General features: G+C 36.1%; 1 protein-coding gene across 5 annotated transcripts in view; it reads right to left on the bottom strand.

The window, feature by feature from the left end:
• TTLL7 (tubulin tyrosine ligase like 7) overlaps positions 1-19,421 on the bottom strand; it is an 81,517-nt gene that overhangs the window by 9,168 nt on the left and 52,928 nt on the right. For all 5 annotated transcript variants that reach the window (XM_049808633.1, XM_049808632.1, XM_049808635.1 and 2 more), the window contains 5 exons: positions 15,104-15,299; positions 13,780-14,060; positions 10,727-10,861; positions 8,057-8,137; positions 1,864-2,024 (listed from right to left, as the gene is read on the bottom strand). In XM_049808633.1, coding sequence (XP_049664590.1) covers positions 1,864-2,024; positions 8,057-8,137; positions 10,727-10,861; positions 13,780-14,060; positions 15,104-15,299 — 854 coding nt within the window. The remainder of the gene's footprint in view (positions 1-1,863; positions 2,025-8,056; positions 8,138-10,726; positions 10,862-13,779; positions 14,061-15,103; positions 15,300-19,421) is intronic.

Below are 19,421 nucleotides of genomic sequence, written 5' to 3' on the forward strand. Positions count from 1 at the left end.
GCAAGAAGGATGCTTGTAACTGAATAAAAATACCGGGAAGGTACAAACAGCCTTTCTGTTTTCTTCTGTGAATCCCATGTTAAGTATATTACATGCAGACTGATCTCTATGCATACTGGATATTTGTATATTACTTTTGCAGTATTTTTAGAATCTTTTAGATAGCAACTCCTCTTACAAGGAGTTGGATCTTTGTCAAAGAATTTAGCTCTACTTTGGAGTCAGCTGAGTTTTGTTCTGCATGAATGAAATCATTGCTAGATGAGAAATGCAACTCTTCACTGAACTCTTCTGCTGGCTCAAAGACTATTCTCCCAAGCCAAGTAAGCAACAGAGTAGTTCAAAGGTTTTGAATAAAAAACATTATTTTTAGAGAAAAAAATCTAAAATGAAAATTTTCATGCATATTAGAAGATTTGCACACTAAAAGTAAAATTCAAAATAATAACAGCATTATTAAAAGGGAAGGTAATTATAATATTCTATGACAACAAAAATTGAGCTTGTACTCAAGACTTCACAAAACCTCTGCTGGCATGAAGAAGGGACCCCGCAGATGCTGAGGATTATACGAAAAAATAACGTTTCAGATTGGAAACACAGAAATCTTTTCTCACCCTACTTTAACTTCTGGAGTGTGCTACATACCCAATACCTACCCCTAGCAAATCTTAAGGCTGACATTATCTGCATGTTCCCATGGCCCATCTCAGTGAAAAAAATATGAAGACTCCTTATGGCTTGCACAACAACAACAAGCCTGCAGCAATGACAAGATAATGATAAAAAAAGCCCAAAAAACTGATGACCTTTTAGATACTCTCAGATCCGTCTTCTTGTTATCTATTTTGTTGGGAAACTATTAACTAGTGCATTACATGCATTCTCTACATATGACAAATGACTATATGTGAAGAACATATTGACCTGATTCCTTTGTACATACAATATCCATCAGCATACTACTGCGTTTATTGCAGTTCATTTTCAATAAATGTCTTAGAACACCTCATGCAAGCTAATCAAAACCCCTCCCATTCTTTATACATTGTATATACTTATAGAGAAAATGTCTTTTTGTATGCAATATATTTCATATTTAAACATTTGTATTCTTATTTTATGAAGAAATTGGGGGGGGGGGGGGGGGGGGGGAGAGATTATGTTATACCTATGATCTGATCATCCAAACCTATCCTTACAGGAATGTAGCATTTGAAGTGTAGGATATTGAACTTTCAATATATGGCCTGATCTTTTTTTCCCCATAGAAAACTTGTATTTGGTACTCAAACCAAAAACATCTGCTTACCTCAGTGTGGACATTTCCTATTCTGCATATACTTAAATTCCCACCAGTGTGGGAAACAGTGAATGTAATCAAGCACAGAAATTCAAACTCATTATTTGTAAATCACGGAACTGACATTGCATTTGGCATTGCATTTGGCATGAGATGTCAACTGCACTTGTGACTGAATTCTTCCCTTGTAAGTCTTGGGCACAGATAGGTATGACAGTGACTTCTGCTGATGGTAAGTCCATGTTTGACACTTACAGTGGTCTGGCCTCAGAATTGTGCACCATCTGATGAAACAGTTGGTCTAAATCTCAGATATTTTGAAAATTAGACTTTTTCCTTAGATTATTATATTTTAAAATACATTACTAAATGTCTGATTCCATTACTGAAATCGTTGGCCTAGATTATAGATTTCTAATTATACTATAACTTTAGATGGTTTTAAAAAAAGTTCAATGTATTACAGCATTGTCTTGAATGAAAATGAGCAACAAAGTATGCCAGCATTGACTGTAATTGTGAAGTTATGAAGAAGACTAAGATAAGAAAAATATGCTTACCCTGAATTACAGAAACAGTTCCATAAACCTTGACCATGGCTCCAAAGTAAGCGATTAAATACACGGTTAAAGAGACGGTACAGATGTAAATTTTCAATGTCTGGAGCCTTCCAGACATGCTGTAGAACTGCACGAACACTCGTCTTGACTATATCCAAAACCTAGGAAAAAGTATTCGAAGCAAATCAAAGCAAAAGCGTATTGCAAAACCTAAAACCAACTGTTCGCTGATTCACTGCACACACACAAACGCACATATGACTGCATAGCTACAAATTCCCACAGATGTCTATGTTTCATTTCTGTGTATTCAACAGCAAATGTTTATGATATGCTTTTTGTGTCAATAACATTTGCAAAGCCAAAACAAAATATTTTATTTTTATTACAGAAAAGTTCATTTCTATTTTTTTTCAGTCTGTTCAATACTAGCTTGTTTAAATGACAAAACAAGTTTAAAAAGAAAGAAAATGGACACAACTAGAGACTAGAAGCAATGTAATTAACAACCCAAATACTATATATTTGAAGATTATCTCTTCTTCTTTTCCCACTCCCTTTTAAAATACCATCCTGAAAAGCTACAAACTGCTTTTGGTTTAATATCTGTTTAAGCTCAGTGTTACCTTACATCAAACCATTTTACTTTACCTTTCATGCAGGAAACAGTGTCGTGAAATCAATAAGTAAGAAAATAATCAGCAAGATATTTAAAACAGCAATGTTTATAGAAGTGCAACGGACTTATTAGATGCAGACTACATTTAAATACAAGTGTGTAAAAATGTGGGTGAAGAAAACACTAAGCTGCATTCAGTATAGCACTGAGAGTTTTACCCACTAAGTCTTAGCTACTCGGTCCACACGCACACTTAGAGGCAGTCACACATCCAACTCATCAAGAGTCCTCTTGGATACACCTTTGCACATCGCACTGAACTAAGACATGGAAGGTGGGATTCATCTTGCCTGCTTTTAAACACCTGTACATTCTCTTAAGTCAGGCCTCTAGGTTCTCTGCATAATCATTGGAGAGAAACAGGCTCCAGAGTGCCTTGGCTTCTGTCTATTTAGATACTATCAATAAGACTGGGAATAGTTTTGTGACCAAAGTAGTATTTAGGCCCCACACTGGCACTCTGAATAGTGTAAAATCTGTCCTAAAAAAAGCCTATGATGCATGTAACCTATTAACAAAAAAGTCAGTTAAATCAACATGTTTTCCTGTAAAGGAGACACCCTTACTGCCTCTTTCACAAAACAGCACCTTCCAAAAAAACAGTCAGACTCAAGTGGGTGGTGAACCAATGGAGGTATTTGTTTATTTGGTACAAGAGGTTGCAAATTTGAAGGTACAATACTTTCCCAGGAAACTTTCAGATATGACTGAATCACACAGTGAAACATCTGACTCTCAAAAGGTGAAGGAGATGTACCAGAACAGTCAAGTATGAAAGCATGGCATAGAACTGCAACTTTTTGGTCCTGCATAACAACCGGATCTTTATAATCTGATTAGACGTGATGAAGGAAACAAAGCATAAACAAAATGCTTGCAATAGTACAATGAAGCTGTGTAGTAAAGAGTAATGCTTAATGGGCAGAAAATCTATAGATACCTAATAATGACAACCTCAATGATATATGTCATTTACATGTTATTTAAACTCTTTTTTGAAGACCTAGGATTAGCATGGGTCTTTGTTGTGGTTTAACCCCAGCCAGCAGCTAAGCACCATGCAACTGCTCATTCACTTCTCCCCCACCCAGTGGGAGTCAGCCAAAAAAAAAGTAAAACTCATGGGTTGAGATAAAAACAGTTTAATAGGACAGAAAGGAAGAAACTAATAATAATAATAATAAAAAAATTACAATAATAATAAAAGGATTGGAATACACAAAACAAGTGATGTACAATGCAATTGCTCACCACTCGCGACCAATGCCCAGTTAGTTCCCGAGCAGTGATCAGTGCCACCTCCATCCCGCCCCACCCCAGCCAAATCCCCCCAGTTTAATACACTGGGGATAATGTCCCATGGTATGGAATACCCCGTTGGCCAGTTTGGGTCAGCTGTCCTGGCTGGGTCCCCTCCCAACTTCTTGTGCCCCTCCAGCCTTCTTGCTGGCTGGGCATAAGAAGCTGAAAAATCCTTGACTTACTCTAAACATGACTTAGCAACAACTGAAAACATCAGTGTTACCAACATTCTTCTCATACTGAATCCAAAATATAACACTATACCAGCTACTAGAAAGAAATTAACTGTATCTCAGTGAAAACCAGGACAGTCTTGCACTAATTCCATGCATGTAATAAGCCAGTGCAAATACAATGGTGTCCTCTCTGTTGGGAATCTTTATGAATGCAGGTGTCTAACATACTAAAAACCACACCTGTGGTCTCTTCATCCCTAAAAGTGAGATAGAAAGAGTAGTAAATTATAACCTAAGAAAGGTGATCTTGTTTAGTGACTGCAGGAGCTAAACCCAGGTTTTGGACTATCGCATGCTTGTGGAATGGGTCCAGATTTTCAGACATTCCCTTAGCAGCATTAGCCTACTGTCTTAATGCATCTCAAGCAGCCTTTTCCTAGTATCTCGCCTGATTAAGGCTTTCCCACACAAATGGCCAGTAGTTGCGATTGTATACACCCATTTGAACCAACTAAGTTCCTAGATTACATAAAGGATCAACCATACATTTCTCTGAAGTGTTACACTAATAGTAATTTATCTCCCTGTGTAAAACAGAACAATTCCACCCTGTATAGATTCTCTCACTAGTCCAAAAGACATAAACTAGGAACTACGATGCCAATGTAGAGCTTTTGCTTTTACTTTAGCACCTGGAGTTGAAGAAAACTAAGGACTGAACCTTGCATCCTAAAGCAAGCTGCAGACTGCCAGGTACTCTGGAAAAAAAAAAACTTTCTTGCTTTTTTTTACTGTGTTGATATTGCCAATATGCCAGAGGGGGAAAAAGTCCCAGTTAATTGTTCTTAATTTGCAAACATGGCCTCAATCATCCATTTAAGAAAAAAGACAAGGCATTGCACAAGAGTTGGAACTTCATGAAACCTACATCCTCATTCTTCTAAGTAATTTCCCCAGTTTGTCTTCATCTTTCTGTTTACTTTAATTTACATCATTTGCTTTAACATAACCAATTATCTAGGTGTAACAGAACAAGATGTTATGAAAGAACGTATTCAAAACCCTCTGGTAACCATCAAAACACTTTTAAAGAAATTATGTAAAGTGATGAAGTGATGTACATGAAGCAGTCACAACTCCTTCCATGCAAAAGTCTCTTTTTTTTTCTTAAAGTCTTGGGAGACTAAATTTCATTTTAGCATGTATTGATTTCATCAGTTTATTCCCAACTTGCTTCTAAATGCCTAATGTACCTCTGCTGTAATGCAGGAATATTACACATTAAGAATATGAGCAGAAGTTTAATCTTTATACATCACGTTGAATAATTGTTAAGCAAATATAGCTGTCAGGGATGAACATTGTGAAATCTAGTACATTGCCCAGGTATTTCCTTCTTGTATGTTAGAATTTCCCAGTAAGTATAGTGAAGGGGACTGAGTTTCTGTTTTGTATTTCACAAAGTTGTAGAAGGTACCTTTGAGACCGATTTCTTACTTGCATAAATATTCTCCACCTTGAGCTTGCTTCTCCTTTACCCAGCTCATTGGAATATAAAACATACTTCTTTCAAATTAACAAAAGCTTACACATTTAGCAGTCCTCAGCTGCAATGTCATTGTCAAAGTTAATCCGTTTTTATAAACTACCCTTCTAAGAATAACTATCTGATTGCTTGAAGGGATTGAGGTTAAAAGCAGTTTAAAAAAAAAAAAAAGGCAAATCATTTCCAGTGCAAGCAAAGATGAAGGGCCCACTAGTGCTTCAGGAATTACAAGTCTCCTGAGTTGTAAAAGATATCCTCACAAGAAAAGCAAAGAAATCCACATTTCTGATTGTGCAGTTTTTGTTAATAATGACCTGGCATATCAACCTGTATCATCCTGACTTTGTACATGTGCCCTTGGTTTTATGTAACTGTCAGTCAAATAAAGGACAGAACTACCCTTTATTGTAGGCTTTCTAAAATAACGCTTAAAGGAGAAAATTCTGCCTAGATTGAAAAGAAAGTAAAACAAAAAAAACCAAAACAGACAGACACAGGTAAATTAAGCCAGATGGCCAAAAGGAGCTTAGGAAGGGCAATTTAAGAATGTATAGTAAACAGCCTCAGTCTGTCAATGAGCAGATGTATCACTTTCCCTGTGGTAATTCCTTCCCATAGTTTTGGGGCATGACCTATGGGGAAAGATTGAAGAAGACACTTTAACTAGTCTTGTGTGAAAGCCCTGTATCTCAGTTGGAATGATGGGCCCAATCTGGTGACTTCTTTCCACACTTGTGGCGTCATAGATTAAAGAAAGCAATTCTAGCAGCATGTCCCCCACCAGTTCCAACTGTCCCAAAGATTCCTGCTGTGAAAATGAGATCTTCATTGCAGCAGCAGTGTGAATTTTGGGCCCTGTTATCTATGTATGTATGTATGTATGTATGTATGTATGTATCTGCCAACCCCTCCCTCCCTCCTAGCAGCTCTTCCTCCATATCACCATTTTCTACAAGCCCCCACTAAGACTCTCTTGGTTTTTGGGCAAAAGGCTACAGCTGCCATATGCACACAACAGAAAAGATCTATGTGCATGTATATTTGGACTACAGCACTCTTTCTTGTAAGTAAAAATAAGTAAGAGATCATTTTAAGCAAAGGACTATTCAGCAGAACAGCTACAGATATCAAACAAAAAAGGACACAATTTCAGCCAATGAAGTTCATTGCTCTACTGATTCCTGTTAATGGCATAAGAAATAATTCTGCTAAATTATAGATCTGTGCTGCCATTTGACATGGTTTGAGAAGAATTTTGATTAAATTATAGCCTCCTAACATTTCCAAGCTCTTCTTCAGTTGTTATGTCTAATGTAGTTTTAGAAAGCTGTGTGGACACATATTCCATTTACTATCTGAACTTAACTTGAATAGTCAAATATATTTCTATCGTATGACATCACATTAAATGGGCACGTTTCCTTTGTCCAGTATGAATATACAAACATTTAATATAATATTCAATAAAATATAATTTGAAAGACTGAGGATCATACTGCTGATTTTATAAAAAGTAATTTGAGACAAGGATCTGAAATCATTCTTCCATTCTTCTATAACAACCTACCAAAGTTTTCCAATTATAAAATTTATCATGTATGCAGCATTTTGATTGTTACTTTCTTTTATGGTCTATAAAAATAGATTGTGAAACTGAGACATGCAGAGATTAAATGCCTGGACCTGAGATGCTAATCCACATAATGTGTCAGCGACTGAGGCAGAGAAAGAGCCAAAACACTGGTTTAGGGGCACCAAAGTATTAATAATAGATATAATCCCTGATACATTAAGGAAAATAAAAATTGCACTGGGAATATGATTTTGAATGACATATGACATACAGATATGACTGACATAATACCATATGTCAGGTTTTAAACAGATTAAAAACTCTTCAGGTGCTATGCAGAACTGTAGCTCCTAGATAGCAGATGAGTGAAGAGAGAATAATAAACAAATATAATTAGTCCTTTGCAAGACTAAATCAGTTAGCTGAACATTATAACAATGCCAATAATCTTTGCTTGGGAGGTCTATTTTTTATTCAACATGATCCATTGTAATACTGTGGGTCAAAGATTCAAATAACCAAGTGCAATATCACTAACTCTAATGGAGTTTTAATATGCCTGGTCTGAAACTGCTGACTGGTTTATCCCTTATCAATCAAATCTGCTGAATCAATACACTTCTAAAAATGTTTGCTAAAAATTAGGTATGTAAGCACTAATCATTTATTTGTTTGCTTTTCTTTCAGCAGACTAATTTTTTAAGAAATTGTTTTTGAAATTATATTCCAGGATAATTATGGTTGTCTAAATATGGAGCAACATAATTTCCTGCAGTGGAATTAATTCATATATATGTTAGTATTAATAGCGTATTTTAGCATCTCAAGTCACTTCCAGCTACTGCTAAACACCAGTAGAAACACAGCTATGAGTCTACTTCAGATGATCTTCAGAAAATGAAATATATGTTACTTACTTTTCGTTGCTTTACAGAATCCAGTTTTACCAGCCAATAGGATGCCACTTTTGTTTTATGATACTTCCAATTATCCATAATCTGTAGTCATCGCAAAACACAAGATAAAAGAAATACACATAAAAACAACTGAAATCTGGCATTTCATTCATGAGCATTCCTAATGCTAAAAAGCGTGAGCATCTAAAACACCTCTGTGAAAAGACATTTTCTCTAAAAGAAATAGAAAAATATTTGCAAATTTATGTGGGGGAACATTTGCAAAGATGTGTGCAATCTTTCAGATTAATCCTACCCTCTTTTCCACCTGATTCTGACAGTTGTACACTACAAAGCAGGTAGGAATTTGTCTTGACTGACTCAGCTCAGATTCCTTGAACACAGCAGTAAGTTCAATAGTGCATAACTGTTAATCTATTTAAATAGGGAGATTTTTTTGCTGCACAAAGGACATTAGACATACTTTGAAAACATCCTTTCTATAAATGATCATATATGAACTGCAATACTCTCCTTTTATGATGGCTAAGTGCTACCAAAATAGCCCGAGCTGTGAGCTGTCATTTTGTTATTTTATCTTTCTATTCTATTCCAAACCTATGACAAGTTCTGCCTCACTGACAACTAACATACCATTACTTGTTTCCTTCCATGATGAAATATTATTTTCCATCAGAAACTGGTTAAGGCCAGACGAATTTATAAAAGAATCGTGCAATAAGAAAGTGCATTTATAACCATGCTAACACTGTATGAGAAAGCACCACTAGGTGGAGTGCGCGCGCGCGCGGACACACACACTCCCATACGTACAGAAATGCACACACATGTCTGAAAGTTTAATGAAGCATTTTATTTCTGCTTCTAAGATGAGAAACCCAGTATGCTAGTTACGAATGCTATCTTCCAAAATCACCCAAATCAACCATCAGTACAGGAGAATTCCCTTCCACGGGTGATGTAGTTGCACAGATTACTAGAGACAATCAACATTTTGAAAGCTGTGAGAGAGTGAAAGTGTTAACGTCTCAAACATTGCGGTGGGGCAAGCTCTGCTCAAAGACAAACCCTGCACAGCAAGGAACCCAGGTGAAAAGCCCATCAGCTCAGACACAAGCAACAGGAGGGAGCGCTGGAGGGTGCGCAGCTCCCTGTTCTGATAAGCTGTTCTGATACGAAGATCAAACAATGGCCGTGTCTGCAGGGAAGGAGAAGTTACTCCACAAACGACCCCCAAGCCCAAAGGCTCACAAACTGCTTATTAACCTGACGAGTTCGGGTGCCCGCCCGAAGGAGGGGGGCAAGGATGATAAAAGGACACAACCTGAAGCCCCAGGCGCACAAGCCCACCGGGACTGGACCCCTCGGCTGACTGAACCAACATTGGAACTAGGACCGATGAAATCTTTCTTCCTTTTTCTCTCTCTGTCTTCTTCTCTCTTTCCTTTTCCACAATCCCTACACCTCATCCATTTCAAGATACTAAACTGCTGACCAAGTCTGAGACTAAGAGTGGATCCAGCCGCCCCTGGGCCCTTTGCTGAGGAGGAGTCTGGAAAGCAAGGGGGTCTGCTCTGAACCTCGTGAGTCGACGGGAGGGATCTCCTTGTTCCCTGAATTGATGTGTATGGTTACATGGTTTACAGAAGCAGTTTGATGCCAATTCCTGTTGTGAGAAACCCTGCCACCTACTACCACGCCTCCCCAGTTCAGTTTGCTTCTGTCATGAATAAAATCTTTAACTGATCCTTTGGTGTCCTTTCACCTTAATTTAGCCGGAGGGAATTTCGAATTAAACACGACTCCCTGGTCTGTCCAGTCTGGGTCGTGACAAAAGCAAACAGAGCAAAGGACATTTCCAGACGGATAATGAATTAGATTAATTTTAACACACCATGGACTGTGCTTAGTGCATTAGAATACGGGTTTTAATTTAAATTACGAGATCCCTCCAAATTTCTACTAGACTGAAAAAAGAACTTCTATCTTCTTCTTTTTTTTTCTTTTCCAAGCTGATGTTAGCTTCTTTGCACTAGATATTTAAAAGGGATTTAGATAGCATGTGTTTTCTGCTTATATATCTTAATATTAGGTGTTGCTTTTTAATTGCTTTTGAGATTGGGCATTGTTTCACATGTTTTTCATACCAAATTATGAGGCTCAGGACAATGTTGGATGTGAGAAAAGGTAAGCTGACAAACTAGAAGAGCCAAAAAGAGTGTGACTGGTGTTCTTCACGACTAGCAGACTTTCGGTTTGCCTTGCAGCATACCATTCTGAGTTCTCTAGTATGCCTATTAGAGAGCAAGTTAAACATGTCAGGATCTGTACTAACAATATCAGATGAAATATGAATTGTAACATTCTTCTTAGCTTACTTAAAAGTTTGAACTTTCTCCACAATGAAAAACTCAATTTTCCTAACCTTCCTGATTGCTTCTCATACGTTTTATAAAAACATAGGAATGTTTTCAGTGCTGCTCTTATAAGGTCAGAAAGTATGCAAAGCTCCAAGCTTTCGAAATCTTTTGAATTATCCTGAGTTTTGGAAGTTTTAAGGCCACAGAAGCTCATGAATCATAAATTGAGCTTCCTGCTTTCCTTCATTTTAGTGGCCTAAACAGTAAGTGTCTAGCCGGTTACTCTTATTTCTTATTTATAGATACTTACATCTTCTATAATTAATTCTGATTCTTCATCTGTTTTTCCTGGGAACTTCATTCTCATGTCATTGATCATGAGAAGAGTCTCTTTTGTCAAAGCAACTTCTTGCTCTTTTGTTTTCTGTTGCATCAAAGACTCACTCTAGAAAACAATACGAAGCAGAGGAAAAATTTCAGGCGTGTCATTAGATCGCATTACAAAGATGCTTCCTTGACAAAAATAAATTCTAAATAGGGTGACATAAAATATATTATTAAAGTGTATAGACATATTATCTAATACATAACTAATACAGACACATATGCCTCATGTACACTAATGCATCACCATTACTTAATAGTTGTCAAGAAATTCAAGAAAAACAGGTCAAATGTTCATTCTGTTTCAAACAAACTTGCAAATATATATTCAATATTTCATTTAAAATATAAATTTGAAATTTAGATAACAGACTGAATTTAAATTCAACATAATGAAAAAAGTTATTAGTCATAAAAAACTTCCTTTCAGTTCTTCACTGCAACAATTTAACAGAAACTGCTGATCATATATCATTGTGCCAAGATTTCGGGAAGCATTAAAAAGTAAGGACACTTTGCTCCTACTCTGGTCAGTGGGAGTTCTGACAGTGTCTTTGATTGTCCAGGATTTTGTTTAAAATATCAGTGCTTTTTATACCAACACCAACTTGAACCCCTACAGTATCTGTGTAAGACCATCTCTGGAGGGTTTTTGGAATTTTCTTTAAATCCTGGACACTAGTTAGAAGTATTTCTCATCCTCTTTACTTTTGCATACTCTCACATTTGCAAGATTAAGTGGGCTTAGTTTTATGTTTTTTCAAGAGTGAAATTCAAAATTTTTAGGCATTTCTAAATCTTTGTATTTTGGAAGAATTACAATATTTACTTAAGGATATTTTTGATTAAGTGATAAATATTTTCAAGCATAACAAAATACTTTGCTATATGATATATAATAATGTGGCTGAAATATAAGATAGCAAATATTTCCAAATCCACTTCTGTTTATAACTGCTATAATAACGTGTTTGTAATTCCTAACTATAAATGGCTTATTCTAAACTTAGTTCCCATACCTTTACAACATTTGGATCTCAGCAGTCTCCAAAAATGACAACATACTGCTCTTTTCTTGCCCAAAGGATAGATAAACTAATACTTTATCACACACAAATGATTTCTTCCTAGTAAGTTACAGTTTATCAATTTTAATTTTATTCTATCGGTAATATATAGTATGTTATTCTTAGTTGCGAAAATAATTATGAAGAGTTCCATTCACAATACAGAGCTAAATTATGAGTAGTTCTTATCCATTCTGCAAGTACTTTTATTCACATTATTTTAAGAAGCATGACCTAAGCTCTATCACCCAACATAATTGTTCTGCAAATCAAGATCATTTCTGTGGCGGAGCTTTCTCAATGAAAAAGAGAGCATGGTTTCTTACTAATGTTAATTTAAGTGAGTAGCCCATTTTTAATGTCAGATGGTAAGAGACTGGTTTTAATCTTTCAGTAATTTGTATTTGATATAAAGTTAATGTGAATAGAAAAATCTGTATTAGCCCTGTCTCATTAAACTCTCAGAGTACATCTTGAAGATAAAAGGGTACTTCTGAAACTTGATATAGCTAATGTGATAAAAAATACTTTTAACATGTTGTGGTGAAGACACAATCTTAATGTCTTTCCAATTCTATTAGCTGACTTTAAAGATGGAAAAACATGTTAAGGAGTATTTCACAAGATGTCAGCACACAATTTTAAAAGGATTCTTTTTCATCATTTAGACAAAGCCTCACAGGCAAAATAGACCATGAGCGTTCTACCAGATAAAAATTGTGATTAGAGATAGTAAATACTATGAAGCAAGTTAATTAGCATTAAAAAAAGGATTTCTCACAATCAAAGCTCACCACAATAGAGAAAAACTGCAAATATGGGTTAAAAGTGCCAATTTGGTTTGCCCCATCTCCAGATGAATTATTTGGGTGATGAAATATATAGGTCAGACCCAAAGCATGAATGGAAACGCACCCGCACCAGCACACAATACAATACTGAATGAGATTGGAGACTGATCCCAGCAACGCTGCCTAGGGATAAGTGGATATGTTGTCCATCATGCAAACACACAAAAAAAATGCCTAGGCTGTGAAGGAGATACCAAAGAGGATGACAGTCTGGTCACAAAAGGAAAAAATGTATGGCTCAGAAGTACATTGTGAAATTACAACTAACCACACAAATTCTAAACAGCTAAAAGTGTTTAACTTGATCTATTTCTTCTATTAATTATTTAGACAGACTACCTGAGTCTAAATGCTTGTCTGTCTCAGGGGCAGACTTCAAAATGAAAGAAGTTTTATCTTCGCTTTAAAAAAAAGAAAAAGATGGCTTCTGAGACAGTTATTGCAGTGGCAAATCCTAGAGACAACAAGACCTATCTATAAATTTTAAATTGTTCACTTTGGAAGTAGAGCTCTACTGCAGTGGTACAGTGTATGCAAAACAGGTGCAGCAGGTTGAAAATTAATTACACCTTCTTCTACAATGGACACCCATACAAAGTCTTACTAATGTCTTATTCTGGTACAATGTATTTACCCTTGGAGTATACACTGGTTTTGAAATATTGATGTGTTTTTGTTACTGTAAAGATTTTGATGGTAGGTACATCCTTATTTCAGGAGCAGCCATCCCCAAACAAATCACAGAAACTTTTTAAGAGAGGTAAAAACTCTTTCTATCTTCAAAAAACTATTTCAGAGAGAAGGTTTCCCAGTCACTAATACTTTAAGATCTCCATTCTCACAAAATGTAGCATCTGTATTGCTGAACCAGACACGCTGAAACATCACAGCTAGCACTCACTGCAAGTCATACGCAGGTCTAGAGATCTTATATTCCTGAGTTTCTGTCAAAATAGCATTGACTATATTACCTCAGGTTTTCTGCCACTGTAAAAATCAGTAATGTATTGAGTGTTAGAGAAATGGAACACATTTTGAACGCAACTGCTGTGTTAACTCACCCCCAAAGTGTTCATAGTTGCCAAGCTGGATGTCTGAGAGACTCTGGCCGAAGATGGGCTACGATTTAAAGAATGAGACCTATTCACTGAGGATGCACGCTGGATTTGCAGAGGTGCTTTGGCTGAAAAGGGACGCTGCTCAGCTGCCTGTGACTGCATAGTCAATATTGATATTGAACGAGGGCAGCTTACAGAACGCCTTATTGGACCTGTGGATGATGTGGGGGATGAATATGATGGAGATTTTGTATTTTTAATTGAAGGTTTCCAGTTCATTCTACCTGCAGACAAATTAAATGAATGATGTAATTACTTATTATTCTCTTAACACCCATTTTTCAGTCTTTGCAACTAACAACATATATGACCAACATGTGTGCATGTATGTTGTACTATAATGTATGTTGACTAACAACCATATATGTAGCAGTCAGCCATATCAGATCCCCTAATAATACATACTTTACATACTCTATAAGAACATTTATTTCTTCCTCATAGTCAGCTTTAATCAGGTAGACTCCAGTCCTCTATAAAATACATCAGATTTATGACAGAATGCATAAGCCCTATAGGTCAAAAAATATGTCGCTACTGTGTGTGGCTTCCTCACGGTAAGAATATGGAAACAGGAGAGAAAATTTGGTTGATGGATCACATATTTGCAGATGTGGTCTCCCTCATCTGCTCCTGCATAGCTGTAGAGTTTTTTAATTCAGTCTTCTGCTAAATAAAGGATGCTGCTATGAAAAATAAAATTTTAGAAGCCATGTTGTGTGTGTGCAATTACATGATGAAATTCTTTGAGACAACACAGCATGCTATTTTTTGTTTTAGCAGTGTATCTACCATGTTCAGCAGAACATGTTCACACTGATACTCTGCAGCAAGCAAGAAAACAATCAGGAAAAAAAAAAAATCTGTGCAGGGATCTCATCTGGAATATATTACCTTCTGTATGTGTCCAGATACATTTCTTTATCCTTTCTATATTCCAGCAAATTCAAGCTTAATAAGACTACCTTTTACAAGGAAAAAAATAACAATCTGTTCAAAAAAATTCTAAGAGCAAAGAGGAACATTCACACCACTTCCAAGTGTAGCTCAGGTGTATTTTTCTCTTTAGCATTCTTGGCAAAAGAATATTAATTTTTCCCTTTTTTAAAAATTCATTTTCATTAACTTAGAAAAGATTTTAAAGACAACAGGCAAACCAGTGTTTAACCCTGAGTTACAAATGTTGATACAGTCTAAAATACTGAAGTATTTTATATAATTCATCATGAATGCCATTCTTACTTGGAAAAGTGACCATTTAACTTACCTGATCGTTCCAAAGATTTGTATCTATTTTCTTCAAGATCATATGAAACTTTTTTCTCTTTTTTTTCATTGTGATCTTCCTTTTCAGTCTCTTCTCCTGATTCTGACACACTGCTACTGCTATCACAGCTACTATCACTATTGTAGTTCTTAAGTTTTCTTAAGGGCTGTGCACTTTCTGGCATTGAACACAAGGGCTAAAGCAAAAAAAAAGAAAAAAAACAGAAAGAGAAAAAAACACGCAAGAAATTGAATTCCTTCATAATCCCAAAAGAACACTTTACTATCATACTAGGTCCTTCATCCAGACAGGTTCATTTGTACATATTTAAACCCTCCCAAACTGGATTGGAAGTTTGTCCTTTAGTTTAGAATAAATGCTTAAATATTTCATTAAATTCACTACACAGTAATCCTAATCTTTCTCACATCAAGAGCACCATAATGTAGTATGGGGAAAAAAAATTATTTTACTTCAAGTATGACTTACACTACCAGACATACTGAATTATAGTTTGAAATCATAAATCGAGTGATACAGAATACCATTTACAATCAGTTTCTATCCGTCACTGATATTTGCAATTGCTGTAGCTATAGTTTAATAATGATCAACGTGAAGTAAAGAAATACATCAGGGAACTTTGGCTGGTATACTTCTGAAAGAGAAAGTGATTAATCCACACCCTGCAGAATGCAGAAACTGAAAGAATATAACAAGCTATGCTAGGTGTATTTGGTGTCCCATATGCATATGGGATTCAGTGTCATTAGGTAATTAATCTTGTGCTATTACCAAGGATACTGTAAGACAAAAATAAAAAAGTAGGAGACAGAGAAACTGCTGCAAGAACAGAAACTACAAATGAAAATTTTTCGTCTTCCATCTACCATCAGGCAGACAAGAAAAATGCAGTATCCTCCATTATATCTATTATCCTAAGAAGGCTCATGTGGTCACTTCTTTTTCCTACATATTTTCTTTCCAGTATCTCTCAGCTATAAGGTAAGATGGCCTCATCTTCCTAGTCATCTAATGACTGTAATTAAAAGTCAGATTTAAAAAAATTAATATCATTAATTTCTGAACATATTTTGGGTCAGAGTGAAAGAGATCTTCTCTCAGAATGAATTTAAATTGCCCTATTATCTTAGCATAATGTAATGCACCAAGATTTATTGTGAAGGGCTACAGAAAAAAAGCCCCAAATATGCGGTTCCTGCAAGATAAACTTTATAACTAAACATATGCTACCTAAACTTCTATTCCAGCCAAAGAAGGAAAGAGATTTCTGCCACTAACATAAAAGAAACAGTATGTTTACACAAGCCCAAGCTGTTAGATCAGATAACGAAAAGTTGAAGAAGAATATTCCACTGAGGAGAGCCCTGGCAATTGTTCAATTACACAAAGAATACCTTGATATCTATCCACCTGCCAAAAGGACAAATTAAGGTGCCTCAACACTTACTGCTTTCTCAAAAATAGTAGCTGTCCCAATTATGAAACGCAAAAATCAGGGGCTTTAAGACAGATCTCATTCCCACTTATCATATGCGTGTTCCTCACACATTCTACACTAAACAATAAGAACATCCTGACCAAGACTTCACATCAATTAATGAAAAAGAATAAAAAGAAACGTCAAAGAAATTTAAAAAAGCAATAATACAAAAAAACCAAGTAATACCTAGATCTGGGTTTAAACGGACCTCTTAAAATAAGAGGTATTTGATTGCTTAGCAATTCTAATCACCTTGATATTCCCCTTATGCTAACCTAATTTTTCTTTGATTAAACTCATCTGATTTTATATCAGAAGAATAAAAATAAAAGTAATTGCTCATTTCTTCTAAAATATCTGTTATTTTATTTCCTTAGTTCTTTCTCTTGCACTAACAGGTGCAATGTAATAAACATGAGTAAACTTTACAGTGTGTAGGTATAAGGTGCCCTCTAGAGGCTACAAATAAACCAGACATTTCCAGAATGTATTTCTCAAAGTAGAATAAAGTAGTATTTTAATTGCAGGCAAAAATGCCTTCATTCTGGGAATTTCTTGACTTATTTTCTACTATGAGCTCCTAATCACATTCAAATAAAAATAAGGCTGAAATCCCTAGCAAATATGGAATTGTTGTTACACACAAAGCTTATTTATACACACACACCCCTCTACCCCTCAGATATATAAATATAGGTATATATATGTGTGCATAAACGCGTATGTATATATATGTTTTTCTGTACAGAAGAGGATAAGGAGGAAAACACCCCTCTCTCCTAACTATTCCAGCTGTTCTGTATACAGTTTTCTCGGTCCTGACTGGTTTTTTTTCGGAGGAAGAGAGCGCACCTGAAGTAGAGCATCTGACCTCCCAACGGTAGCTTCTGTCAACAGGCCAGCCACTGACTTTTAAGGGAGGACAGGACTTTATGATCTTCTGAAAGAACCTTTCATGTTGGCTAACGTGATGTGAAAAGTACTGTTCCCTCAGTTTTGTTTTGTCTATTAGATCTTGCATATATTATTTTTTTGATATGTTAATGGATCTTTATTTGTAGGATTTTATGATTACAGGAAGATGAGTTCTACAGCTAGGTTATTCTCTTACCTGATAGATTGACAGGCAACAGTAAGTTCTGCTGCCTGCCTCGCTCACCAGATTTCTATACAGATATGTATTTAGATACTACATATTTCATAGCAGACCCTTTACAAAAAGGTGGCCAATCAAATGCATGTTATTAGCCATATGCACCTTACCCCTTACAGGAAAGAGGTGATGCTCTTTTGGAACAAGATACACGGACCACCTGCAATGGGCATCTGTATTTCAAAGGGAGTGCATAGGATATTATGCAACCAGGGAAGTCTCCAGTCACATGGCTTCACTGTAGGCATGGGTTAAATGATTGAGAAGTATATCAGGACCCTAAAAAAGATGCAGGAATAGAGATCCTGTACAGCATGAAGTGCGCACACTGCAAGGAAAAGAAACAATCTCTTTGGATAAGCTAGTTTCATTGCCTTTCCTTTTGATTTCATCAGTTTCATGGGAAAAAAAAAAGTGAGAATTTTGGTCATAAGTAATTTTTTCTTTCTCCTATAAGTGCAAACAGTATTATACTGGTAGAGCAGCTTGTAAGCTGCAGAATCCGTTTGTCTGCTATAAAAGAAGACCACGTCATATAGTCTCACTCATAAATCGATCAGGCTTCACCTTAAAACTAATTAAGAGAGGTTTCTCAATTTGGGGTCAGTACTCTATTAAATGTTTATGGCCTCCAGCATGGGAATGGCTTGTGTGCAACCAGTGTAGAGATAGTATAGATCAGGTCTGTGTGCATACAGTCAACCAGATAGATGCTCTCTGAGGATTGCTGGGAAAAGACAGGCTTCTGAAAAAAGGGAAAATGTGACTGAGATGTTAAACTTAAGTGACCCTATGTTAAAGAACTGAAAACAAAACCTCGGGGAAAAGAATCCCTGAAGACTCTGGATTGGGTGTGTTGCTAGAGGGGACTGGATTTTTTTTTTAATTTTTTTTCTTTAAATGAATCCACCACTGTTAAAGCACTAGTTCACAAAATCCCTATATTTGTAATGAGGTTCCAGCAAATCTATCTTAATACCAGATTGGGTATGCAGATCCTCTTTCCAGTATGCACGCCTGAAATAAGATGTAGCTCTTTGGATTCTTTCACATATCTGAAGAACCCCTGCAAGCTCAGGACAATTGTCAGCGTTCATTTTGTACAGAAGTTCCCAGATTTGTACACCATGTCATCAGAAACATAAAATGCTGTAAAAAAAATTTACACGCATCCATAAACAAATCCCTCAGAGCTCAGGAACATAAATGTAGGCTCTTCTAAGCAGACTAGACCTAAAATGTCTGCAAGATATAAGAAATATACTTATTTTAGCCAAGCCCAAACTATTTATCTTTACTGGCTTACAGAGATATGCAGTGTATTTAAGACAAAGAATTGCATGAACTACGCACACAACCAGAAAGCATTAAGCTATAAATAATATACATTCACTTTAAAAGCAGATTTTAGATATGAAACAGGCTCCAAGATGTACTGTACAACCCTTATAGCAAGTAAACAAGCTACAGATACATCATAATCATAATTAATCCTTTGAGCCTCCATAGTGCCTTTTGTCCCATGATCTCAAAATTCCTTAGTGGCAGTAATTGATTAAAGGTGAAAGCATTCTTTTGAGATAGGCTATTGATGTAAAAATCATTTCACACACTGACATCAAGCAATCCCTTGTACAACAGTTGTTGCCATGCTTGACAAT

This window comes from Accipiter gentilis, chromosome 8 (assembly GCF_929443795.1).
Source record: "Accipiter gentilis chromosome 8, bAccGen1.1, whole genome shotgun sequence".
NCBI classification, from domain to species: Eukaryota; Metazoa; Chordata; class Aves; order Accipitriformes; family Accipitridae; genus Astur; species Astur gentilis.